General features: G+C 46.4%; 2 protein-coding genes across 7 annotated transcripts in view; both read right to left on the bottom strand.

Annotated features, from left to right (window-relative positions):
- Window positions 1-2,263, bottom strand: part of CCDC6 (coiled-coil domain containing 6) — a 49,069-nt gene extending 46,806 nt beyond the window's left edge. The window contains exons 1-2 of the mRNA XM_041405112.1: window positions 2,186-2,263; window positions 1,614-1,955 (exon numbers count right to left, since the gene is read on the bottom strand). Coding sequence (XP_041261046.1) covers window positions 1,614-1,955; window positions 2,186-2,263 — 420 coding nt within the window. The remainder of the gene's footprint in view (window positions 1-1,613; window positions 1,956-2,185) is intronic.
- A 6,895-nt stretch (window positions 2,264-9,158) lies between these two features.
- Window positions 9,159-23,080, bottom strand: part of ANK3 (ankyrin 3) — a 287,480-nt gene continuing 273,558 nt past the window's right edge. For 4 of the 6 annotated variants that reach the window (XM_041404780.1, XM_041404782.1, XM_041404781.1 and 1 more), the window contains 4 exons: window positions 15,644-15,727; window positions 15,473-15,532; window positions 13,576-13,668; window positions 9,159-10,553 (listed from right to left, as the gene is read on the bottom strand). In XM_041404780.1, coding sequence (XP_041260714.1) covers window positions 13,600-13,668; window positions 15,473-15,532; window positions 15,644-15,727 — 213 coding nt within the window. In that variant the 3' untranslated portion in view covers window positions 9,159-10,553; window positions 13,576-13,599. The remainder of the gene's footprint in view (window positions 10,554-13,575; window positions 13,669-15,472; window positions 15,533-15,643; window positions 15,728-23,080) is intronic. The other 2 variants (XM_041404784.1, XM_041404779.1) reach the window with 1 other exon arrangement.

Here is a 23,080-nt window from a genome sequence, read left to right as displayed (position 1 = left end):
TCAGCTAAAGATGTCGGTTTTCCAGACAGCCTACAGGTTGCCATTAAAGTCTAACACCTCTCCTCTCTTTATCCAAGATGTCAAAACCAGGCAGAGTTTCAGATTTAAGGAAAATACCTCCTTTTAATGAATTAAAATCTGATGAAAATGTAAGATGATCAGTCCCTAGAGACACTGCCAGAACTGTAATGCACACAAGCATTTTTTCCAAGTTGTTTACAAACAATACACCTACCAGGGGTTCAGAAAGATGCTGTGCCTTTCTAACAGGCAGAGAGAAAATGTCTGACTGACAAGGCGCCTTAGCCCCTTTCAACATTAGAAGGCACTCCGCCGCTACCTAATTAAGGCACATTCTCTTCTCGTAAAGTATTAACAAAGCACACATTTCCCCGACTAGCACTATATTTATCATCCTTGAATAAATTACTTCTGTATTGTATTTCATGCACTCTTCCGGCCCACATCCTGCTAGACACTGAATGCTTACTACTAGGAGCAGATGAGAGGTATGCCTAGGCGAGCTCCATTTCTTGGCTAGATGTATTGACAATGGAAAAGCTGAGTATCAATAAAACAGACATTATGCTCAGAGCGACGTATCCCCTGTGAAAAATCAGATGAGATGAGAGTGCACACACACACAGGTGGGATTGGTCTCTCCTAAAACATCTCCACCTGCTCTGGCAAGGACAGGTGTGATATCAGAGTTACCTTTAGTATCAGAGTTACCTTTAACAGGTCTTTGGCAAGTTACCTACTCTGCATGCAGGCCATGACCATTAGAGCACCTAAACAATCTCTTTAGACGCTGAATTAGCAAACATTCCCCGAATTTAAACTCCTAACAACTCCCAACCTCATAGAGAACAGAACAATACTTTTGTAGTATTTTGATATGCACTTTTCTGAGGATCCCTGCCTAACAGCATCACATAAAATGGTGTTAAACTCCAAGTTATCCTCACAGTGCTCATAAACCAGGAGCTGAGCTCTTGCCGGGACAGAGTGCTGCTCTACTCGCACTATTTTTAAGAGTCTTATTTAAATGAGTTTTCAAATAACTTGAACTACAACAGTTAACAAAACATTACAAACAAATCAGACACTTCCTCATGAGCAAGACGCTATTCCTGCAGCTCGCCGCTTCTGCACAGCGGCTGAAGAGGTGACGGCTGGAGAGATAATCCGTAATCTCCGCAGATTACTTAAACTCCAAGGAAATCTCTACTTTGAGAAACTTCAGGGGAGCGGAGAGCATCGCCCTTCCCCTTGCCGGCCCCTCCCCGAGCCGCCGCCGCTCGGACACCGGGCAGGGCGGGCCGGCGGGGCCGCTCCCCGCGGGGAGCCGGGCGGCCACGCGGGTCCGGGCGGCAGAACCGCCTCGGCTCCTCGCCGGTTCCGCTGCCGGAGCCCTCCCGGTGCCGGAGGGGGCGCGAAGGGCGCGGGGTGACCCCACCTGCGCGCGTCCCCCGCGGCCGGGCCGCGCTGACAGCCGGGCCCGCCCGAGGTGACTCGTCCCGGCGAGCCGGGAGGCCCTGCGCGGACACCCCGCGGCGGGGACACCCCCGCTCCCCGCCCGCCGGGCCCGGCGCGGCGCCGCCCGCACTCACGATGGTGACGCTGGCCTTGCGCAGGTCGCGGTTCTCCTCCTGCAGCGCCTTGCACTTGAGCTTGTAGGTCTCCAGCTCGATCTTCAGCACCTTGTTCTCCTGCTGCAGCGAGGCCAGGCGGTTCGTCAGCTCCTCCAGCCGGAACGGCGAGATCACGATCCCGCCCGCTTTGCCGCCCCCCGAGGAGCCGCCGCTGCCGACCGGGATGTGCCGGGATCCGGGACGCACCGGGATGTGCCGGGAGCGGGGATCCGGGACACTCTGAGCCCGGGATCGCAATACGCCAGGAGAGGGGATCCCGGACAGAACCCGGGACCGAGCGATATGCCCCAGGAGGGCTCCCTACACACCGAATGCTGTACCCGGGATGTGCCCGGAGGTCCCTTCCACACCGAGCCCGATGTCGGGATGTGCCCGGAGGAATGTGCACACCGGGACCCCCGCGGCAAACATCCCGTCCGCGGGACTCCCCTCGCTGTACCGCAAAACCCGTGCGGGGCAGCCCGCGCGTTCGCTACCCCGAACACCCCCCGAACAGCCCAAAAGCTTGGGTTTTTTCAGGATTTTCGTACCAAAGCGGCGCTGCCCGGCCAGGCCCCTTCCCCGGGGCAGCCGGCAGCCCCGGGAGCAGGGGGAGCAGGGACCCCCATCCTCCGAGGGTCGGGGGAACAGCCCCGGCCGCCAGCCCTGCTCCCCTCACAGCACACCAACTAACCGGCTTGTTAATGCAGCCCTCCATACATCAGCAAAACTGCCTGGAATTCAGATATATGGACACTCATCCCTCATTACTGACAATGTATTTCCTGATTAGTAGGTGCATTAGTGTCTTTATTTTTTTTTCTTTTTCCTTTTTGCTATTTCTTAGCAGCAAGCTATAGTGGAGAATTTGTGCCACTCATTCTATGGCAAAACATGGTCTGTATTGCTCCTGGATAAATTAGTCCCCAAGACTGTATAATTGGTTTCTCAATTATTTATGAAGGGGTCTTTAACAACAGTAATTCTTCCATTAGTGGCAAGTAAGGATTTCATTATCTCTAACTGCATTACCTTTTTGTTCCGTGCCATAGTAAATTTCAAATTTTACTCTTTTTAATGGCTAGAATATATGGAGGAATTCCATCTCTGTAAAGTAATTATTCTTTTCACCTGCCTGGGAATGTAAGTGCAGGTCGTTTTATTTTTGGTCTCTTAATCACAAGAAAAGGGCTGTTCCCAGTTCTGAGCTTTGGAAACTGTTTCCTCTGATCTCTGTCTGTGTGTCTGTCCCTGGCACACAACGCTGCCCCAAACAGGGATCAGAATGGAGAGGGGGGCAAGTGGGAGTCCCCGTCCAGCACCAGCAGAGACCCACAGCTCTTCCTCAGCCCCATCAGGAGGCATCAGTTCAGGGCTTTTTGGGCTAGGAAAGGTCCTGCATCCCCTTCCCAGCCCTGTGGAAACACTCCTGCACCACATTACCTCCACATTGACCCTGGTGATGACATTAACATGTAATAAAGACACCAAGCAACCCTCATGACCACCCAGGCAGCTGCTGCCCCTCAGCTGGATTACCCATCTCTGGGCTTGGTTAGGGTGGGATTTCTCCCAAACATAAGAGCATTGTCCTCAAGAGATGATGCCATAGATGCACAGAGCAGTTGAGGATGTCCATGAGGTCTCCTGAGACCTTTTTCAGTGTCCTAAAATGGCCCTGCAGCAACCCCTGGCTCTGCAGGGGCACACAAGCCTGACCACCTGGGCAGCTGCCAGCTCCTCTGCCCTGCAGCCGTGCCCAGGCTGAGCCTTTCCACCAGCATGGGCTGTGGGATAAAAACCTTGGGGGATTGAAATAGCATCCAAAATATAGCAAGCGCTCTTTAGGACAGGCAGTTGCATTTCACCAGCATTGCTTTCAAAAGGGTCTGCTGGTGTTTGGGAAGCTGGCTGGACACCATGGGGTCACGAGGAAATGTTATTTCATGCACAACCTCCACAGCACAGGCCACAGCTGGAAAGCTGGTTTGTCTCTGTGCACGTGCACATGTGCTCCTCAAATCAAACTAATTTCTAAACTAGCAGGTTTATACCACAGTGCTTTTTCTCCATCCTGCCCAGCTTTGATCAGCCAGTTATCTCCACTGCTTTCAGCAGGGCTGCTCACATTTGAGTGTCTTGCTGAATCAAGGCCTAAATATTTTGAAAGCCTGAATCAGCAGGACTCGCATCTGCTCCAGGCTAATCCTACCCAGCAAGCCCTACGGCGTGCTTAACCTTAAGCCACTCTTCAGACCTATCAGTGTTAATCTTAAGTGTTTCGCTGATTTGGAGCACTGTAATTTTTCAGAGGACATGTCCTCTGCTCCTTCAGACACTAAAATTAGCCTGAAAACAGACAGGGAGGTGCAGGCAACATCCTCAAGCCAGCAGCTGGGCTCAGCCAGGGGCTGCATCCCTGGGATCACACCAGGCAGCTGCTGGTGCTGCCTTCAGCAGAGCAGTTCTGGAGTGGTGCAGACAGCAGCTACAGGGATGAGGGATCTCGAGGCAAGAGGGGAGCTTTGCCCTGGACACTGCCTCTCTGCTGAGCTGGCATCAGAGGTCTCACTCCCAGCCGGCACGCTGACTTTTGCAACAGTGAATTATAACTTGGCACTTCTGTGGCTCTCTCTAGTTCAAAGCCATGCTGAAACATTATCTAATTAATTCACACAATAGCCCTGGAAGGCAAGAAAGGGAGGTAGGAAGCTGAGTTACTTGCCCAGTGACAAACACTGAGTCAGTGGAGGAGTGGGAGGAAAACTCAAGGGCCCTGGATGTTTAGATCTGACATGGCATCCTTCTTGTCGCAACAGCAGTTCAGTCATTTAAAAAATAGCACCTGTATATTTAATTACAATTACAGCCAACTGCTCCTAATTAATAGATTAAACAGGGAGAGAAAATGTTATCCTAATTAGCACCCCCAAAAAATTAAAAATCACACTCTTTTCACATCAGTAGGATGTTAACCAAATCCATTAAAAAGTATAAATATGTGGTATAAGCAAAATTAGCAAAAACCCCTTTTGAAGAGACGTGCAGCAGAGGTTGCCCCACCTACAGGGCTGGTCAGGTGCCACTGGCCCTGGTCCCCACTGCAGGCAGCGAGGGGCTTGGCATCACAGGAAAAGCCACCACAACCAGCCTGCCACCACCTCAGCACCTGCAGGACAAGGTCCCCACCCTCCTTGCCTCAGTATCTTTTTATTGCATGAAAAATAAATGCAGAACTGTAAGGGGGAAAGGAGAGGTGTTTGTAGAAATAAAGAACATGAAAATGTCACCAGCTCCGTTACAGTAGGAGAGCAGACCAATCAAGAAGAAGAAATAAAAAATAAAACAGGGGTTTATTCACAGAAACTATCGTTACAGAAGGTAATGGGCAATTAGAAACAGTGTTCCATAAACTCACATCGACAGTAGAAATATTGTATAAAATACATTTCTAGGTGTGAGGGGTTAGAAGAGGTATGTTCAGAGATTTAATGTAATCCTTAATGTAATTCCAGAGGTCCATTAATCGGCTTGAAGACCTTCTATAAGAATACAATTTCATTAAAATATTCTGTAGTTATAGACTGAAAAGGCCAACTGAAGCTCATTAACCTAAGGAAAAAGAGTCTGCATAGTACTCAGAGTACCTGACTGAAATGGGGGAGTGGGGGAAAGAGGGAATGGAAAGACAAAGTTGCAGGAAAATGCAATTAATGAAATATACTGCTAGGAAAATAAACTGAAGCAGCATTAAAAAGAACATGAACTGTACATATGGGAATATTGAAAGGGGGAAATGGAGTGCATATGTGGAGAGGTTGTAGAAGGGGAGAAAGCTTGATTTAAAAGATACTTGTATGAGCAGAAGAAACCCAAATCACTACTATTGTGAATTAAGGCATCTATTGATGCAAGTTAAAACATGTTTTCTAACAAGCAATTCAAATGAAAATAATGTCATGCTGCTTTGCTTTTCTGACCAGCAATTATTTAATCAGAAAGCTGTATTAGGAAAGTCTCTTAGTAGGATAGAGTATCTGACTATGAAAATGTGCTGTGTGGTAGTCAGCCAGTAGCTAATGCATCTTCAGCTCTCGGGCTTTGCTTTTGTGCCCCTGTTCTCCCCAGGGAATTCTTTTCAGAGTTCATACTAGGTTGGTTCTGTTGGTCTGGCCATGTCATAATGATACCCAGCCCCTGGAAGCCTTCCAAGGAAGTTGGTGAACAGGGGATTGCTGTACTTTGCTGTTTTATAGCCCAAAGAGCTCTCAATAATTGAACATTAGCATGGTGGGAAAAGTACCAACAAAACTTTTATGATAAATGTCCACCATCCTCCAGAACTTAGGTCAAATAAATAAAGACATGCACAATTCACATGCTGTTTTTAGCATCAGCAGTTATGAAAAATGTGGCACATACATAGATTTTCCTTGAGCAGCTCGTTTTTCTGTCCTTCACTAACCTTTTCCTCTCCCAGTAATGGACTATTTTTTACATCAAGCATTTTGTGGCAGGCTGAGGCTAAAGGATCCCCATCTCAATCAGAAAACTGCTGTACTTTCAGCCAAGCAAGAATATTTTCTTGTGCACTAGGAGACCATTTTTCCCTCCCCTGCTCACTTGGGGGTTAGAGGCAAGCTGAGCCAGGAGCTCCTCCTTCTCCTCCAGCCCCTGTTTCGTAGGATCTGCCCTGAATACAGGGATTCTATTTGCATTCCCCACACATGACCCCAAGGCCAAGAATGCAATGGATCAGCAGCAGCTTTTTCATACATCATGCGCATGGCTAGGACAACAACCCTTGCCAACACCCTGCCCAGCATCCCTGCACCAGCCTCAGCCAGGCAAGTCCCAGCCCTCTGGATTGCACCCCTCCCTAGGGAGAGGGCTGGCAGGGGCAGGAGGGCTGCCCCAAAGCCATCGTGCTGCCCCTCCAACCCTGCGGGGCTGGCACAGCTCCTCCAGGCCAAGCTGCCTGTGCTGAGTTTGTACAAAAATTTGATGAAATTGCCACTGATGGACTTCATGGAGCTTCACCAAATATTATCAACTTGTCCTGCTCAAAGAAGCCCCAGTTATAAACTCCTCTTCTAGAGGGCACGGAGAGGTTTTTTGGGAGCATGTGCCTCACATCCCAGGCTGCAGTGGCCTCCCCAGTAGAGCACCTCGATTTCCTACACACTATGTGCTACAGAAAAAGCCTGTGTTAAACAACCCCACAGGAAATTAGCATTAATTAGCAGGGTGCTGCAATCCTGCAAGTGACTGCCACTTATCCCACTAATGTTGGCTCCACACTACGGGAGCTCTTAGAATTTCTGACATTAAAATTGTTATTGGCCACAAATAAAATGTAATTGATATTCTTTCAGAAATGGAAACAGTACAGTAGGATACTCTGCAGCATTATTAATTAGTGCTAAATCAAATATCAAAGGATGAAAATAACGCTGTATTTAGCAATCAAGTTTATTTTAATAGATGCAATCAGAGTCCCATGACTTACAATTTTGCCTCTAAGGGAAATGTTCTCACTGAGGAAAACATGGGAAAAAAAAAGACAAAAGTGCACATTTAGGTAGGGTCCTCTCTCACTCCAGAGCTATCTGTGCCGTTTGCTAGTTCTGGCAAGATTTCTGTTTTCCTTCTCACATGACCATTTACACTTCAACCTTGTTTTTTCCCAAATATCCTGAGCCACTGTTGGAACCACTCAGTGCAAAACAAAACCAACACCCAGAAAATCCTGTTTGTGCAGCATTTAGTATGAAATCTTAAACTCTGTGAATTTAGCTGGAGAGTTCCTGTTCTCTGTTGTCTCTTTGTGCTTTAGGGGGGAGCAAACTGTGACACAGGCGTGCCCGTGCAGCCGCAGCTGGGGACTGGCACCTGCCGCAGTGGGACCTGTGCTGCTGGGCACGGGCAGCGCTGGCCCGGGAGAGGCTGGGGTGGTCCCAGCCTGCTCAGGCACCCCTGTGACAGGGCTGTGCTGCAGGAGTACCCTCGGAGCCCCGAGCTGAGCCGGCAGCTCCTCACCTGTGCTGTCTCAGGTGAGAGCTGCCGCACAAAGCAGCGGCAGGAGGGCTGTGACACTCACCTACACAGCTCTGCTACCTGCACAGGCAGCCTCGCTTCTCTGTCTGCACAAAGAGCTCTCCTGCCTGCCAGAGCTGCCATACCAGCTACAGGCACAGCTTCTTTCCACACTGTACCATGCACTAACAGGGAACCAGGCAGAGGAAGAGATGAGTCAAACAAAACTCTGCCTTTTGGATGCTGTTAGAGATTGAAATGAAGCTCTTCTACAGTACAGCTCCTGCCTTCCTGCTGGTTGTCACCATGGCCTTTGCTTCCAGCTGTACAATCATGGTATAATATTGTATATATATACATCTGACAGCATTTCGTGGAAACGCTCTTTCTCATTCAGCTGGTCTGGATGCTGGAGGGGAGGGAGGGAGGCGTCTGGATGGCGAGGCTGGATGGCAGGATGATCACTGCTGTCAGACTGTGAACTGCAGGAAGATGCACTTGTTCTCCCATGGTGTAAGTGGCATTTGTCCTCCAAACCTTGGCATAAGGATCTGAACCACCAGCACTGTACCAGCAGTATCCTGACCCAGGTAAAACGTACACTGCAACACACACTGGCTGCTCAAATGATGAAAACTTCATTTACCATCACTGCTTCAAAAGCCAGTGGCCCTAATAACTCAGAGACACTGACAAACCAACCTGTTACATTCTGCAAGTGCTGTGCATCACAGTCAGGAGAGTTTTGCTGACTGACCCAGCTGAGGACAGGTCCTGTGGGGATCACCAGGTAACAGCAAGCAGACTGAGGTGGATGTGTAGAAGAGGTGCTTCCTCAGGTGCCAGAGCTGGGGTGAAGTACCTCATCTTCATGCTGCCGTAAAAGCCAGGTAAAACCAGTCCCTGAGTAATAAACTGTATTTAGTGCCCCTGAGCAGAAGCCTGCAGTTCAGAGAAGTGTGTGTACTGATGCTGCCTAGAAACCTCTGTTTTGGCCACATTCTTTATACAGTGCTCCATCACCCATAATATACAGGAGGCGCATGCAATACACAGGGGATGCACATTTTCATGTCCTCATGGGCTGTGGGTCTGTTATTGATCTGACTGGCACTGGGGAGAAAATTGCTTTTGGTAGTGCTTTTCCTGGTTCTTGACAGGGCAAAAGAATATACAGGAGGTGCAGAGCTCACACGTGTTGGAGAAAGGGCTGCACGTAGCCCTGCTGCACAGGCCCTTTCCCGGCATCTCCAACCCAGGGAGTGGGTTTTCCTTAGCCTTGCTGGGCACGTGCTGCTGGCTGCTGTGTTTTCCTCCTGCTGCCCCGACCTGGGAGAGCCTGCCAAGTCACACTGGGAAGATGAAGACGGGATCAGACAAAAGAAACAGAGAGGAAAAGCAGCTGAAAGCCAGGGGCAGATAACTGCTGGCCTTGTGAAGCCTCGTATCTGTGGGGTACAAGAACACTGCCAAATACACGTTATCCAAGAGTTTTAACACAATTTATTTTATGCTTAAATAATCAACTAGATCATCCAGTGTTTGTTGTTTTCATACATATGTAATTAGAGCTATTATCAATGAATGCTGTTTCCATATGAATATAATCAACAAATTAAAAGTATTTCACCAAAAACCAAATAAAAATGCCCTTTAAAACACAGCAGCCTTAACAACCTAATATTACACTGCTAGGATGATTACAGATGATTGGCTTACTGAAAGATTCTACATCTTATAGCCAGTACACAATACAGTAATAATTTTACAGCGTGCTGCCAGTCTATTAGCTAATAATTTCTCTTCAGTTCATTTAAAAATATCCCAAACTCGTGCTCCTTAGAGCACCAACCCACTTCTAAAGCTGCAAGCATTACCCCCATTATAAAGCAAGAACAGATAGCACCCCCCTCCCCATAATGCAACTACTGTATATGTTATGGGTCTTAGGTCATTTCATTGAAAAATTGGCAACAGCAACAAATATTAGATGAAGGGCTTTGTGTTTACAGATAAAATCTTATTTTTCATGTTGCGGAATAGTGTTTGCAAAACTGGAAAAGATTTAATCAAAATAAGGTGAAACACATGCATCAAAATATTAGTACTCTGAAGAAAAATTTTCACAGAACTACAGAATTCCTCATTTTGGGAATCATTTAAATTTGCAGCAGATTTTAAAGATTTTTTTAAAATCAAGCTAGCGATTTTGCATATACAAACATTATAATTGCTAATATACAAGAATCTGTGAAGATACACCCAGAATATCCCTGTAGGTGCAGCCATTTGAGACACCTAGCCTGCTCAATGCATTTGCAATATTCTGTTTGTGATCGAAAAGGCAGTGCCTTATCAACACTTATTCTATTTTGTTAGAATTTATACAGTGTTATTTATTTACAGCAAAACTATTGATGTTTAAAAAAGAAACAAATAGTGTTTTATACCCTGACAGTTTGGGTCCAAGAAAAATAAGGCGAGCTGTTGTGGATTTTAGTATTTTTAGTGTCTTTCCATGGTTTAACCATTTCGTCTTCGCACATCCTCTCTGGCCACAGGAATTTATTTCTTTTGAGATGACATCAAACTGCTTGAGAGAAGCTGTTAACAGCATGGCATCTTGTATATACACTGCATTGGTAACTGAGCACCCTCCAATCCTGTGAATGAACGTGAATTTCCATGCTCTGTAAATTGGCTCATGCTAAATTAATTTTTTGGGATTTTTTTTTGTTTGGTTTTTTTTTTCTTTTTGCATAAAAACCATGCGGATAATGTGGGGAAGCAGCAAACACACGCACACTTTTATAGGTGAATGTTTAATTCCTGTTGATTTTTCTTCCGTGAGTGTCCCTCTAGAATACTGGCAGTAAAAGCACACTGTGGAGAGAAAGCAGAGAACAAATCATTTCAGAAATATCCTGTTAGAATCAGTTTCATGCCTTTCCCTGACTAAACAGAAACATAACTGGCATGATGGAATTCTGCATTAGGCTAAATCACACAGTTTCTAGGTAGGCAACGACATCAGCTGAGCTCCAGCGTGAGGGGAAAATGCAGCTGCAGGTGTCCACACTGCTCACGAACTGATTTATAATTATGTTTGCAGCACACTGCATTTCATCACCCTGGACATGCCACCAGCTCATCTGATCCAATGATGACAAGGAATAGATTCTTTTGTTGTGGAAGGAACAACATCCTCTCCAGACGGAGAGAGCTTCTGCTTCCACAGCACGTTTTTCTTCATTGTGTGCAAGCATCCCCACAGTGATGGAAAACCTGCTCTCCTTGCACATCCACCTCTGCCAGTTGCTCAGGGAACATTTCTGCAGAGCCAGGAATGCAGTGCCCAGCCTTTAGGAGCCTTGGTGAAGGACAAAAGCATGGAAAAGGAGCAGCACCGTCCATCTCCCTCCGGCCTGGCTTGCGTGAGTGGCACCGAGGAGAGACAGTCCAGCTCCTGCTCTCTCACCCCTCCAACCAGAGCCATGCACATAAGGACAGCAAGTTTGTGGCATCTGTCGTACAACAGCAGCAGAGAGGGCAGGGAGCACAAACACAAACAGAGCAGTCAGCAGGAGCTGGAAGCCCCGCAGCTCTCCGGCACCTGGGCGCAGGGCAGCCTGCTCGGGAGCGGGGCTGGCACGGCGCCAGCAGGGCTCAGGCTGGCACGGACATGCCTGCTCACTAATCAGGTCACAGGTCCACACACATTCCCCAGGAGTGCTCGCTGTCTCCTTCCACGCTACAGCAATCTGTCCTTGCCCACATCTACAGTTGTCATAAATCTGTCCTGCTGCTGAGAGCCGCCTGCTCCCGCTGCAGCAGTCACGCCAGCTCACACCGCGCTGTCCTGTGGAACTGCACGCAGGAGTTCTTGGCTTCTCCTTTCAACCTGTGCTTATCTGCAATGGTGACAGGGACATTTTCACAGCAAAACCTAGCTAACATCGTGTTTTTTTTCCAACACTCCAAAAGAAAAGAACCACCTCTGCCTGCCCAACAGGTTTTTTTTTTGTCTTTTGTGATTACAAAACAAATGGTTTTTCTATAGAATCCCCTGCCTCTGCAAACACATCCACTTCTGCATCCAAATGTTTTTAATGGGCTCTTGACCAGACTCACAGTTACATAGTGCACATTTGGTCATGCTTATCATATCAAAGTTTGGAGAAAGAGATTCATCTTACAGGACAAAGTTCCCCCCAGAGCAAAGGTCCATTATCTAAGGCAGACTCCCTCAGTTCCTCAGGGGCTCTAGCATGGAAGACTTGCCTACTGGAAATCACAGGAGAAATGCATCAGCAGTCATGGGAGCAGGTCTGATTCTGAGGAACTCAGACTCTGGCTTCCTGAAGGTCAGACTGTTTCGTATATTAGGCAAAGACTGCCTAATTTATGTAATTTTATTTTAAAATGAAATGTTTATCCCTGGTGTCTTTTGCATCAAACTCATATGCTGGCAGGCTCTTTAGCTGCATTGCTTATGGGGTTCAGTGCCCCATCTTGCCTTCAATTCCTGAATTTACACATTTCTGCTGCTTTGCCCCTGCAGACTGACAGTGGAAGCAGCATGGGACCCAACATGGGACACGATTTCATACAAACAATGCCATCACTTTGGTTTGCTTTCCTCCCACATCCTTGAGATCCATAAAGGGGAAAGCTGTGTCAGAAGAATCACCTCCCTTTTCCAAACAATAAATATTTTATGAGTATGTTGAGCACCAAGCCACGTGAAGCTGTATTATTCTATTAGCACACACAGGAGGACTCCCAGTAAAAGCAGCAATTCAGGTGGATGCAGTAGGTGCTTACCAGATACTGAAATCACACCAGTCACCTCACAGAGCTTGCTCCTTGGGGCTTGATCCCATAAATCCCTCAGCTAGATCCCACACACTGAGTGCTGTTTGTTTAAATGGCTCTACTCACAGGCACAGAGCACCTGTAGGGCCAGGGGGCTGCATGGGCTACCTTACACTGCATGAGTTAGAAGGGACTAGTGACTCAAGACAGACTCTGCTTCTATCTGTCCTTTTCCTCACTATCTGGTCTATTTGCCAGGTTTATTCTGTTCTTACAGTCAATCCTATACCATATGTACAGTAAAAGGACAATGCATAGCATTGCACTTCATAAACTCTTCCTCTGTCCAATTCTTGAAACCCAGCAAAGCTAAGAGAGAAGAGCAGAAAAAAGACATGTCCATGGTAAACCTAAACACTTGGAGCCATGACTGGTGGGCCAGCACTGAAAGACACACAGGCACATCTCTGTGTGTAGCTGTGTCAGTGAGGCAAAGCAGCCTCTGGCTTCTTTTCTTCACATCTTTACAGAGTCCCCTGCAAGGGTGCCTTAGTCTGTGCATTCGGGTTTAGCTTGGGAAGCCCTTGCACCATCAGCTGCTGCCTTGCTACAATCGTTAAGGCTGGATCAATAAAATTCACAAGGAACAGTTGGTAGGGATTATTTGTTGGCAAATATTGAGACACTTCACTTACAAGGACTTTGACTGGCATAACTGCCCTCAAATCACATGTCTGACAGTGGAAGAAGCATTTCACTCCTAGGTTTATTTGCGTGCAGCTCCTTTACTATTTGTGTTTAAGTTTTAGGGGTAGAAAGTTCTATGGATTACAAACACTAGACACTGTAAAACTCCCAGAAATCGTACACATGCCTGAGTATTGCTTTGCTTTATTTTCCAAGAAGTAAAGATTAATTTTTATATGTGAACACAAGGTCATTTTCTGCTTACAAGACCAAGGGCCAGCTATTCTTGTCTGCAGCTGGAAAGCAAAGTCAGGGTAGCAGAAGCAAGCCTTTGTGCAGCCCACGTGCTGTTCCCCATGCTGGCAAAAGCTTTCAACAAGGGAAGAAAATTGATCACACTGACCGTTCAGTGGTTGGCTTTCAGCTTTCATGAGTAACTCTTCTTCTCCACGTGTCTGACTTCTTTCTTTGTCTTAACCTTATAAGCTTCTCCCTGCTTTAAAGGAAAAGTATAAACATTAACACAAGTCTGCAGAGAGCACTCGTAATTGTAAACCAGCTTCCAAAACAGGATACACATTTTGCTGTAACAGGATAAGTAAAAAGCAACTAAATCACATTAACACTTCATTTCAAAGATACACACAATCTATTTATCCACTCTGCTGAGCTGCAAAAGCACAGGTCTGAAATATCATCTTCAAGTAGAAAACACAGCTCTACAATTTCAGCCTGACCCCTGGGCTGGAGTGGCCGGCTGGCAGTCACTCCTTGGCAGAGCCCCTGCTGCCAACTGCAGCGGGAGCCAGTGCCACTGACAGGGGAAAATCCCCTTTCCCAGCTGTCCCCCTGGGTCAGCCAAATTGGTGGGCATTCCCAACAGCAGAGGCTGTGGCTGCTCTTATGATGTTTCACAACGTCTGTGCTTCAAAGTGAGCAGGTTAGTAATGGAATGAAGGGAAGAGGAAGAAAGCCAGCAAAAACCACCACTGAAGCAGCACAGAAGTAAAACCAATGACAGTGACAAGCAGTGCAGGTTTCAGCATCTTTAAAACAGCAAACCCCAAAATAAAATTCATCTTTGCTCATTTAAAAGTAGCTCAATAATCATCTAAAAATAAATTCTCCAGTAATCACAAGCCTCATTCACATCAGAGAAAGGCATCTGTTTATGTGTGGCTAAGGGCAGAATTTACCCCTCAGGTGATCTGCATTGATGTATTTGTAACTATTTGTAGTTTCCAACTAATCTAATCTGGTGCAGCAAATTGAAAATGTTTACCCCTTGCTGGGCAGGATTTTTTTTCCTTCATAAACAACCAGGAAAGAATGGAATGGAAATAAGTTTGTTTCCATTCTTTTATTTCTGTGACTTATGTGTCCCCAGCTTTTTTTTCTTTTTTCATTTTAATTGCCAGCAAAGAGAGGGTATTTGTTATCTTCCTTTCTGAATCTGTTTTCACTCAGAAAAGAATTTCATTAGCCCCAGTGACAGTTTTACTTGAGCAGAGATGTCTGAGGGCCATGTGCTGGGGAAGAAGGCATGAACTCCTCTGAAGCCATTTGTTTCCAGAGGCAATGCCCGTTCCCCCAAGGCCTCCTGGGGACAGATGACAGCTGAGGCACAGCCTGCCCACTCCTGCCCCTGTCACTGAAGCCCTTCCCAAGAGGGGCTGGGCTGTGCTGCCACACAATAGTCCTACTCTTCCCACTGTCAGGGTGATAAAGCTGGGCATAGTCCAGGCCTGCAGAAGGCTCCCAATTCTGATCACCAGGGACAAAATCCTGTCTTGGTGCTTGCTTGTACATGATAACATTACTTGGGTATGTTCTCGTTGACCTGAATCCTGCAAACCCTCAGTCACCAGCACCAGGGGTATCACACCAAGGTGAGTGAGAGGCCACTGGGATCAAACTGCAGCTCATTCCTTTGGGCTGGTGGAAAAGTCACACAATCCACCCACAGCTGCGAGGCACAGATTCTGCAAGGGCTTAACCAAACGCACAGACATGGCTCAACTTGATGGCACAGAGCAGGCCCCAAACCCATGGCTTAGACCTGCTGCCTGTTTCACAGAAACAGTCCTTGATGCCCTGAGCTCACAGGATTCAGCTGGGCCCCGCTGACGCTGCCCCTGCCCCGTGATCCCAACGCGCAACTTGCCAATAACTGCAAGCACCGCACTTTTTGCCAAGGCTTCTTGTTAAATGCAAACCTCCAGCCCTTTAGCAGCACTTTCTAGCAGTCAACACAACCCTCTGCTCCTACTGTTATTTCCTGGTAGTCCCCGTTGCATTACCATTTCACCAACTTTCCTCTCATGGGGGATAACAACACGTCTTACTACCTTCCGGGTGATCTGTGGGGAGCAATACATGAAAAGTATTGATTTTTTTTTTCCTAGATTCTAAAGGGAAAAAGTATGTTAAAAGAAGTTACTTGAATGCAAAGTGATGTAATTCATGATTACTTTTCTTGTGATGACGTTGCCTTCTTCATCGGTAAACTGTTCCTCTGTTACAGATTCACCAGGAATGTTTTTTGCTTCCTTACCCTAAAGAATGTGTTATAAGATTAGCAATAGAGCCTATATTCTGTCAAACCCACACATATTTCCACACCAATCCAAGCAACAAGCACATGCTAGCTCCAACTTTATGTAACAGTTTGCTTTATGTCACACGAACCGTATGAAAGCCTCGTTCATTTAGCAACGCTGATACCTGTGCATTTGTCCTACAAAATGTTTCCTTAAAGCCTGTGGGGAGCTTCTAGCACACTGCTCTTATTAACTAATGCATGTCAGGAACGCTCTGGGTAACAAAATCAAGTGGTCAGTCTGAGCCCTCTGAGACATCCCTAAGCTTTTCACAGGTTCTCAGTGAAACTCAGCAGTGTTTCTGCTTTGGCACACGCAGAAACATGGTCTAACAACGGGAAATTTGGGACTTAAAAAGACAGCTCTGCCTATAGCTTGCTAAACACAAGGTCTTAAACACAACACAGAAGACAGACAGGACTTCTCAGTGCTTACAAAATGAAGGAAGTTATCTTACGTGACACTTTGCCTGGCATGGTGCCACCGTGGCGAGGAGCCTCGGCAGCCCGGTCCATGACTTACTGAGATCAGCAGCACTCCAGCCATCACTTCTTGTAGCACCAGCAATTTACAGCACCAGTGTAAATAAATGTAAAAGCAGTTTCCTAGCTGCTACGCCAGTGGACTTAATTCCACTTAAAGGAATTATTGCTTAAGTCATAAATAAATGACATTAGTTTAGAGTCTGAGCCCAGCTGGCAGTCATGAACTTATGTTCCAAAAGAACTTTGCTAACTTTACCTCACAAAGTTGTATTTCCAAACCTGGGTGCTGAAGCAAGCACTGCTTTTGATGCTTCAAAAATATCCATTGTTTGTGCTTATATCTTTCATATAAGAAAGGCCAACATAATGATGCTGTAGCTGGCCTAAATATGAAAAATTTCCCTTGTAAATTAATAACCCAAACAAACAAAAAAAATCCTTACAACTTTTCTTCTCCCCTCAACCTCAACCCACTATGGAAAAATTACAAGTAGAGAGAAGAAACTGAAATAAAACATTGTATAAAACACATTATAACAATATTAACTACAAAACAATATTTGAACGGAGACTTACAGATTTTGTAATGCTTCGATGTACTGAACAGCACAGGGCAAATATATTTTCTATTTACTGTGGTCTGTACACTACACAGTTGTCTGCATAAGCTCCTGGCACTGCTTTATAATAAACAAATGCGGTGATGCCATGTGTGTTTTTTAAAAACAGTATTCCCTACTAATGCAGCTTTTTTAAGATGTACAATGTAACGTTGGGATTGTATGCTATTTCTAAGCTCTAAGCAAAACAAACCTTTCCTTTTGTTTACAAGCCATTTGTGGTCTTTTCTAGCCAAGCTTTTCCATTTTTCTCGCCTGGGGAGAATGGCAGCAGGCAGGAGCCAGGGGGAGTACTGCAGAGCAGAGCCCCCGGCCATGTTTGTGATCTTCACAAGTACAGAATTTCTGCTGGTTTCCCATTGAAAGCTGTACTGAAGTCACCACTCAAGCAACAGAATTCAGATATTTTACACATCTTTTTCCCCGGGCTTTCACAGACTGTTGGCAAGCTGTACAACTTGCTGAACTTCAGTGCTTCAGGAAGCACTGCCAAGAGAAGGACAGACTCCAGAGCCAGGTGGATTCCGCTGCACAGGGACATAAGGATGAGGTCCTGTGCCTCAGACACACCTAGCTGAGCTGCCCGGGCCAGGGAATGTTGGCGTCCCTACAAAAGCTCAGCAGAACAAACAGCTACTGAGGCCTTCAGATGGAGCTCGAAAAATTCATTCCCCAGAAGGAGAAATGGCACACCTGCCCAGGCAGTGCACCAGGCTCCGTGCCGGAGGAGGGAAGTGCGAGGCTGGTCCCTGCGGCGCGCGGGGCCCCAGCGGCAGCCGGCTGCTTCCTTTCTCACGAGAAAGGGACGGGACTGCTGCCAGGCAGGGCAGTGGCTGGGCCAAGGGTTTGGGAAGTGAAACCTGTGGGGTTTCCTACTCACAAAGAGATGGGAGGGGGAAAGACTGACTCTGGAGACTTCACAATTTAATCAGACGCAGAGCAGATCGGGAACTAGACGCACAGTTTCTTTCCACGTGTGGGTTCAGAGACTCCCCAGTGGGCTCCAAGGAGTACCCCAAGGAGCAGGAGGGAACCCTGGTACAGACATCCCATGGCGCACAGAGGTATGGAAAGGTTCCCTCTCATGAGCAGGGTCTCCAAAGCCACTACAATAAAACCCATGAAAACCAGAAATAAAATAACATGGCCAGTAGCAAGGTCACCAGACCACTTGTCACACCAACACCACTTTCATGTACTGGTTCTCTGACCCTTTACTGCAGCTTTGAGCAAGTGAACAACCTTAAAACAACCTAGTGAGAATTAGTGTTCTGCTTCAAATGAAATGAAAAGTGTACTGCTGCACTGAAAGATGTCTCCTGGAAGAAAAAGCAGTTTTAAAGGTGTGGTGAATCTTGGGTTTTAATTAGCTACATGCTCCTTTAAGCACAATTTAAGGACAAATGCTGTAAATACTCAGCAGCCAGCGTGCATGAAATCCAGCTTTCACAATTCTCTTGCTGGTGGGTAGTTAAACAAATTGCAGGAGGGCTCACAACTGGCAGGAGGTAGATCTGATTTACTGACTTTTCTAATCCTCTGCAGTTATAAAGATGGATGTTTGCTAGGGAAAAAAACCCTACCCACTGGCAGTTTTAGTTGCAAGAGCTCAAACCAACATTGGGCTAGAATGGCACATTAGATGACCTTGTCAACAAAAGCTGTTTTTAAACACAAAGCTGGTGCATCTGCGTCACAGCTAGAGAATAAAATTCTTTCCACTGCATCATACTTATGTGGGCTTCATTTTACCCTTGACCAGTCAAAATCACTGTCACAATACCAAAAGCTTTAGAAAGACAGGGAGAAAAGTTAATACTGTGATTACTGGAAGCCCAGTTATATCCCTGGGACTAAAGCACACAAAAGCTGCAGTCTGCAAGCCTCAGCTCCAGAACATGCCAGGAAGCTTTGCAAAGCAGAGTGCTTTAATGTCACCCTGCTCGCTGGAGTGTAGTCCTGCCAAAACCAGCTGGTATCCTCTCTCTGCTGCTCTCTAGGGCAGAAGCAAAGAGCAGTTTCCTCAAAGTCTTCTGCCAGCTCCACTGATTTTGTTAACAGTTATTTGCAGATTATGGGTGTTCCCAGGGACCTTCAGATAAATGGAGTTATACAGTCAGTGCTGCAGTGTTGTGCCAAAGTTCACTGCAGATTTGTCAGAGCTCTGGTTTTCTTTCATGTTTGTTTTGTTACTAGAGGGATAATAGTCCCTTTTATTCCTTCCATACATCTAGTGTTGTTGAAACAGTGAAGAATAAAGGTGCAGCTGGATGCATCTTACTGACACGGATAAAAAGGAATTTAAAAGCAGGAGGAAATAAGCAAGATGGAAAGATCCTAAATATTTAATTTTGCCAAAGACCAGAGGCAATGCCGCAATGGGAACAGAAGCTGCACAGAGCGCTCAGACCTCTTCCCTCACTGGCCTAAGCCAGCATCAGGACATAATCCCTTCTGTCCTGAGATCACATTCTTGTAATGCATGAGCAGCAGCTGCGCCTCAGTCTCCTCGGGGTCTCGAGCCTCTGTGGCAGCAGCAGGAGAAACAAACATCTTTCATTAAGGTCATTTTCATTAGTGAGTTCTGCCTGCTCAGGGAGACCTTGTTAATCAGATGCCACAACTCTCCGCCTGCGCCCACGCTGTGTCTGTAGTTGCTTGTTTGCAGATGTACTGCTAAAGCCACAGGAGGGGGAGAAAAATCCCAACAAAACAGGCAAGGCAAGGAGACCTGAGAGCAAACGGTGCTGCAAATGGGGCAGAGTGTATTCCACTGCTGGGAGCTGGGGCAGAGGTCTGGTGCATGTGGCATGGAGGACACACCTCAGAACAGCACTTGAGGTCTGGGGTTTGATTCACTTGCTGGGGTTATCTTGCTGGGGCCGGCAGCTCCAACTCTCATGGGGCAGGACAGGGAGAGGGCACTTACCTGCAGCTCCCCCAGCCAGACAGACTGCAGTGGAGACACTGTGCCCAGCTGAATACACAAAAGGAAATGCTTCCCATTTTCCTCACACAGGGCACAGGCACTTAATTCTTATCACCTACAGGATGGCCACACTTTATTTTCCATAAAAAATGCTTCCCCTGAATAGCAAGACCATGGAAGCTGCTGGCTCTAGCTTTGGCTAACTGCTGCTCAGGCCACTTCTCCTGTGCATGCTGAACCAAACCCTCCACGATCAGTAAAGGGGCATTTCATGGGAAAAAATGCAAAGAAAGGGACAAATCTTCAACAAAAATTGTCAAGAAATAGCAAAAGTACAAGACACTAAATTACCTCAGATTTGAATAACCGCTGCTTAGAAATATATTTTATTTTCCATTACATTCTACCGTAAACCTTTTGGCATGAATCTTACTCAAACAGCTTTAGCCAAAAACTTGTATCCATGAAAGATTTAACAACCTCTGAAAAAGCATGAAAAATTGGACACTGATTCCTGCCATGGCTGAATAACAGGAGCTTTGGATCAGGCTTTGAATGTCCACATTGTGGCAAGCACTCTTATTTTCCCCTTGTGTGCTAATTGCTCGCATTCCTGCACTACCATAAACCCATTTCTTTTGCAACGCCCCATCCCATCAATCCACCATGTGAATACAAGAGGGGAAAGGAAGAAAAACAAAAACATCTGCACTACCTTGAGGTCAGAATAGGATCCTATTACATGTGGAAATGGGCATCAGTCCTTGCTTGTCTGGTTTTATGGGCTCAGCCCTCTGAAGTGCTAAATCCCATGGGAATGTGCTCTAGAGTACTGAGCACTTGACAGGACTCAGCTCTTGGACTGCTGGGAAAATACCTCTGTGGGAGAGGATATATTTGGGCCGGGGCAGAGAATTAAGGTAGCAGTTATGCGGAAGTAAGAGTGTTAGCAATACTGCAGAATGGCAAGGAGAGGAAAAACAAGTTGGGAAAGAAGAGCAAAGGTGATGAAGCAATTCAGCCCTGACTGTACCTGTGGTGGCACATGGCAAAGCCTTTTTTCCACAGGACTCAATTTATCCTCAAGGTTTTGGTGCCAGCAAACTTCATGCCTGCTGGCTGTGTGAGTACCTCTGTTGCTTTAAGTGCAACATGCAGGCAGTAATGAATACTAGGAAGAACAACTAATATTAGGAAAAAATCTTAACTGTGAGGATGGTGAGACACTGGCACAGGTTGCCCAGAGAAGCTGGGGATGACGCATCTGTGGAATGTTCAAGGCCAGGCTGGATGGGGCACTGAACATCCTGGTTCACTGGTGGGTGTCCCTGCCCGTGGCACGGGGTTAGAACTGGACAATCTTTAATGTTCCTTCCAACTGTGGTAAATAGGTATGACTCGTGCTGATAAAATTGAAACAGTAATCAATATTGATACAGTAATTAATATTTGGAAATAATAAAACAGTTAAAGATGTAATGCCAAAAAAGAAAGGGGGAGGAGGGGTTTCCCCCCCCCACCTTCTCCTGCAGTTGCTCAGAACAGGAAGAAGCAAGAGATAACTATTACTAAATTTAGTTGGAAGAGAGGAAAATTTGGTTGGACACCAAGGAAATGTTAATTATATGAGATTTAATGCTTTGATGCTAGAACATAATATTGGCTTATATTATATTAGCTTTGGCTTACATTATACCAGCTTGGTGCACATGTGGAATCCAAAAGGTGAATCAAAGGACACTGAGGAAAAGGAGAGGCCTTCATCAGGGACGACCCCCAAAGAGTGGTGTGACCACCTAAAAGAATGGTGGAGCATGCGTGGTAAAGGTGATGATGACGGTGGAGATACAAGCGTGACAAATCGAAAATGGGAGGAGATGGTGATGACATACAGCATAAAAGAGGGAATTTGGGCTTGGCAAGCTCGTACGTGAGGCGACGGGGGTCAAGCCCTGCCCTACGTACCCCTCATGGTTATTTTTGCTTACCCGCTATTATTAGAAGCAAATTATCCCTTATTTTAACCAAATTATATTGTCAATATTTCGAGTGTATTCAATTTTATCTATATTAAGCTACTTAATTAAAATTGCTGTTACATTTAATTTTGTTTGTTTGGTTGTTTTTTATGGGATAATTGGGCAAATATAACACAACCCAAGCCATTTCTATGATCCTATTAATAAAGGCTACAGTAACACAGCTCCCACATTTGGTTCTGCTCAGTGGAGGCTCCAAGCACACCCTCACACATCCAAGCCCACTGCTGCTGGACATGAGCTGGCTGTGGGGTTGGGCACAGCATCCACTGTGCCAGGCACTGAGGCACTGAAGGTGAGACCCTGCTGCTCCTGGTCACTGCTGGGGGCTCTGCAGCAGCAGAGTCAGCTCTTTTCCCTCTGCAGCCTGCGAGCATTGCTCCAGGCCTCTACATCCTGAATGCTCTTCCCTGATGGAGGAGCTGTACCTCAGCTGGTGCTTGCTCTCATTGTGATTTCAGCTCACCCAAAGTGAACATCTGCTCTCGGGAAGGTGCAGAAAAAAGTCCGGGTCCCTACCAATGTTAAATCTTGATTTTTCCATGTCATACCACCATTTCATGAACTTTACATGATCAAAATGGTTGCTTCCACTATCAAATTCTTTCTCTAAAACGCCTGATGATTGTTGCTTTCAAACTTTCTCTTCTGTTTTGAGCTTGTCTTAAGATGAAGAGTGGGGGATAAAAAAAGAAGCTATAAATGATCAGAAAATAACCAAAGAATCACATGTATTTTCTAATCAAGAGACAGGTACAGCTCCAATCCAGCTGAGATCAGACACGTTCCCAACAGCGCGGGTTCAGCCGCCTCCACTCGCCACGTACGCCCTTCCCACTGGGTCTGCACTAGCTGCAGATTCCAGCACTAAATATGCTGCTTTACCACGGCTCTGTTAAAAGTTCTACCCCAAATTATACCACCACGTTTAAAACCAATTTTCTGTGCCTTTCTCTAAACACAGGGGCTGTCAGAGCGAGAGCAAGAGAAAGCTGCCTTTGACACGCTTTCCTCTTTTCTACTCCAACACTTCCTGACTGCAAACCAGCGGACACCAAAATAGTTCAGACATAAATTGGGTGGGGGCCCTTAGCCACAGGCCAACTATGCAGTCTTTGAATCTGCAGCACACTTACACTCTGTGTGTTACCAGACTCCTGCAGCACTGGAGGGGCCTGCCCTGTTTGAAAACAGAAACCACATTCCTAAGCCTGAGCTGTCAGGGCTGATCTGCA

This window comes from Onychostruthus taczanowskii, unplaced genomic scaffold (assembly GCF_017590055.1).
Source record: "Onychostruthus taczanowskii isolate IOZ18803 unplaced genomic scaffold, ASM1759005v1 scaffold22, whole genome shotgun sequence".
Taxonomy (NCBI): domain Eukaryota; kingdom Metazoa; phylum Chordata; class Aves; order Passeriformes; family Passeridae; genus Onychostruthus; species Onychostruthus taczanowskii.
This window is presented reverse-complemented; position numbering and strand designations above follow the sequence as displayed.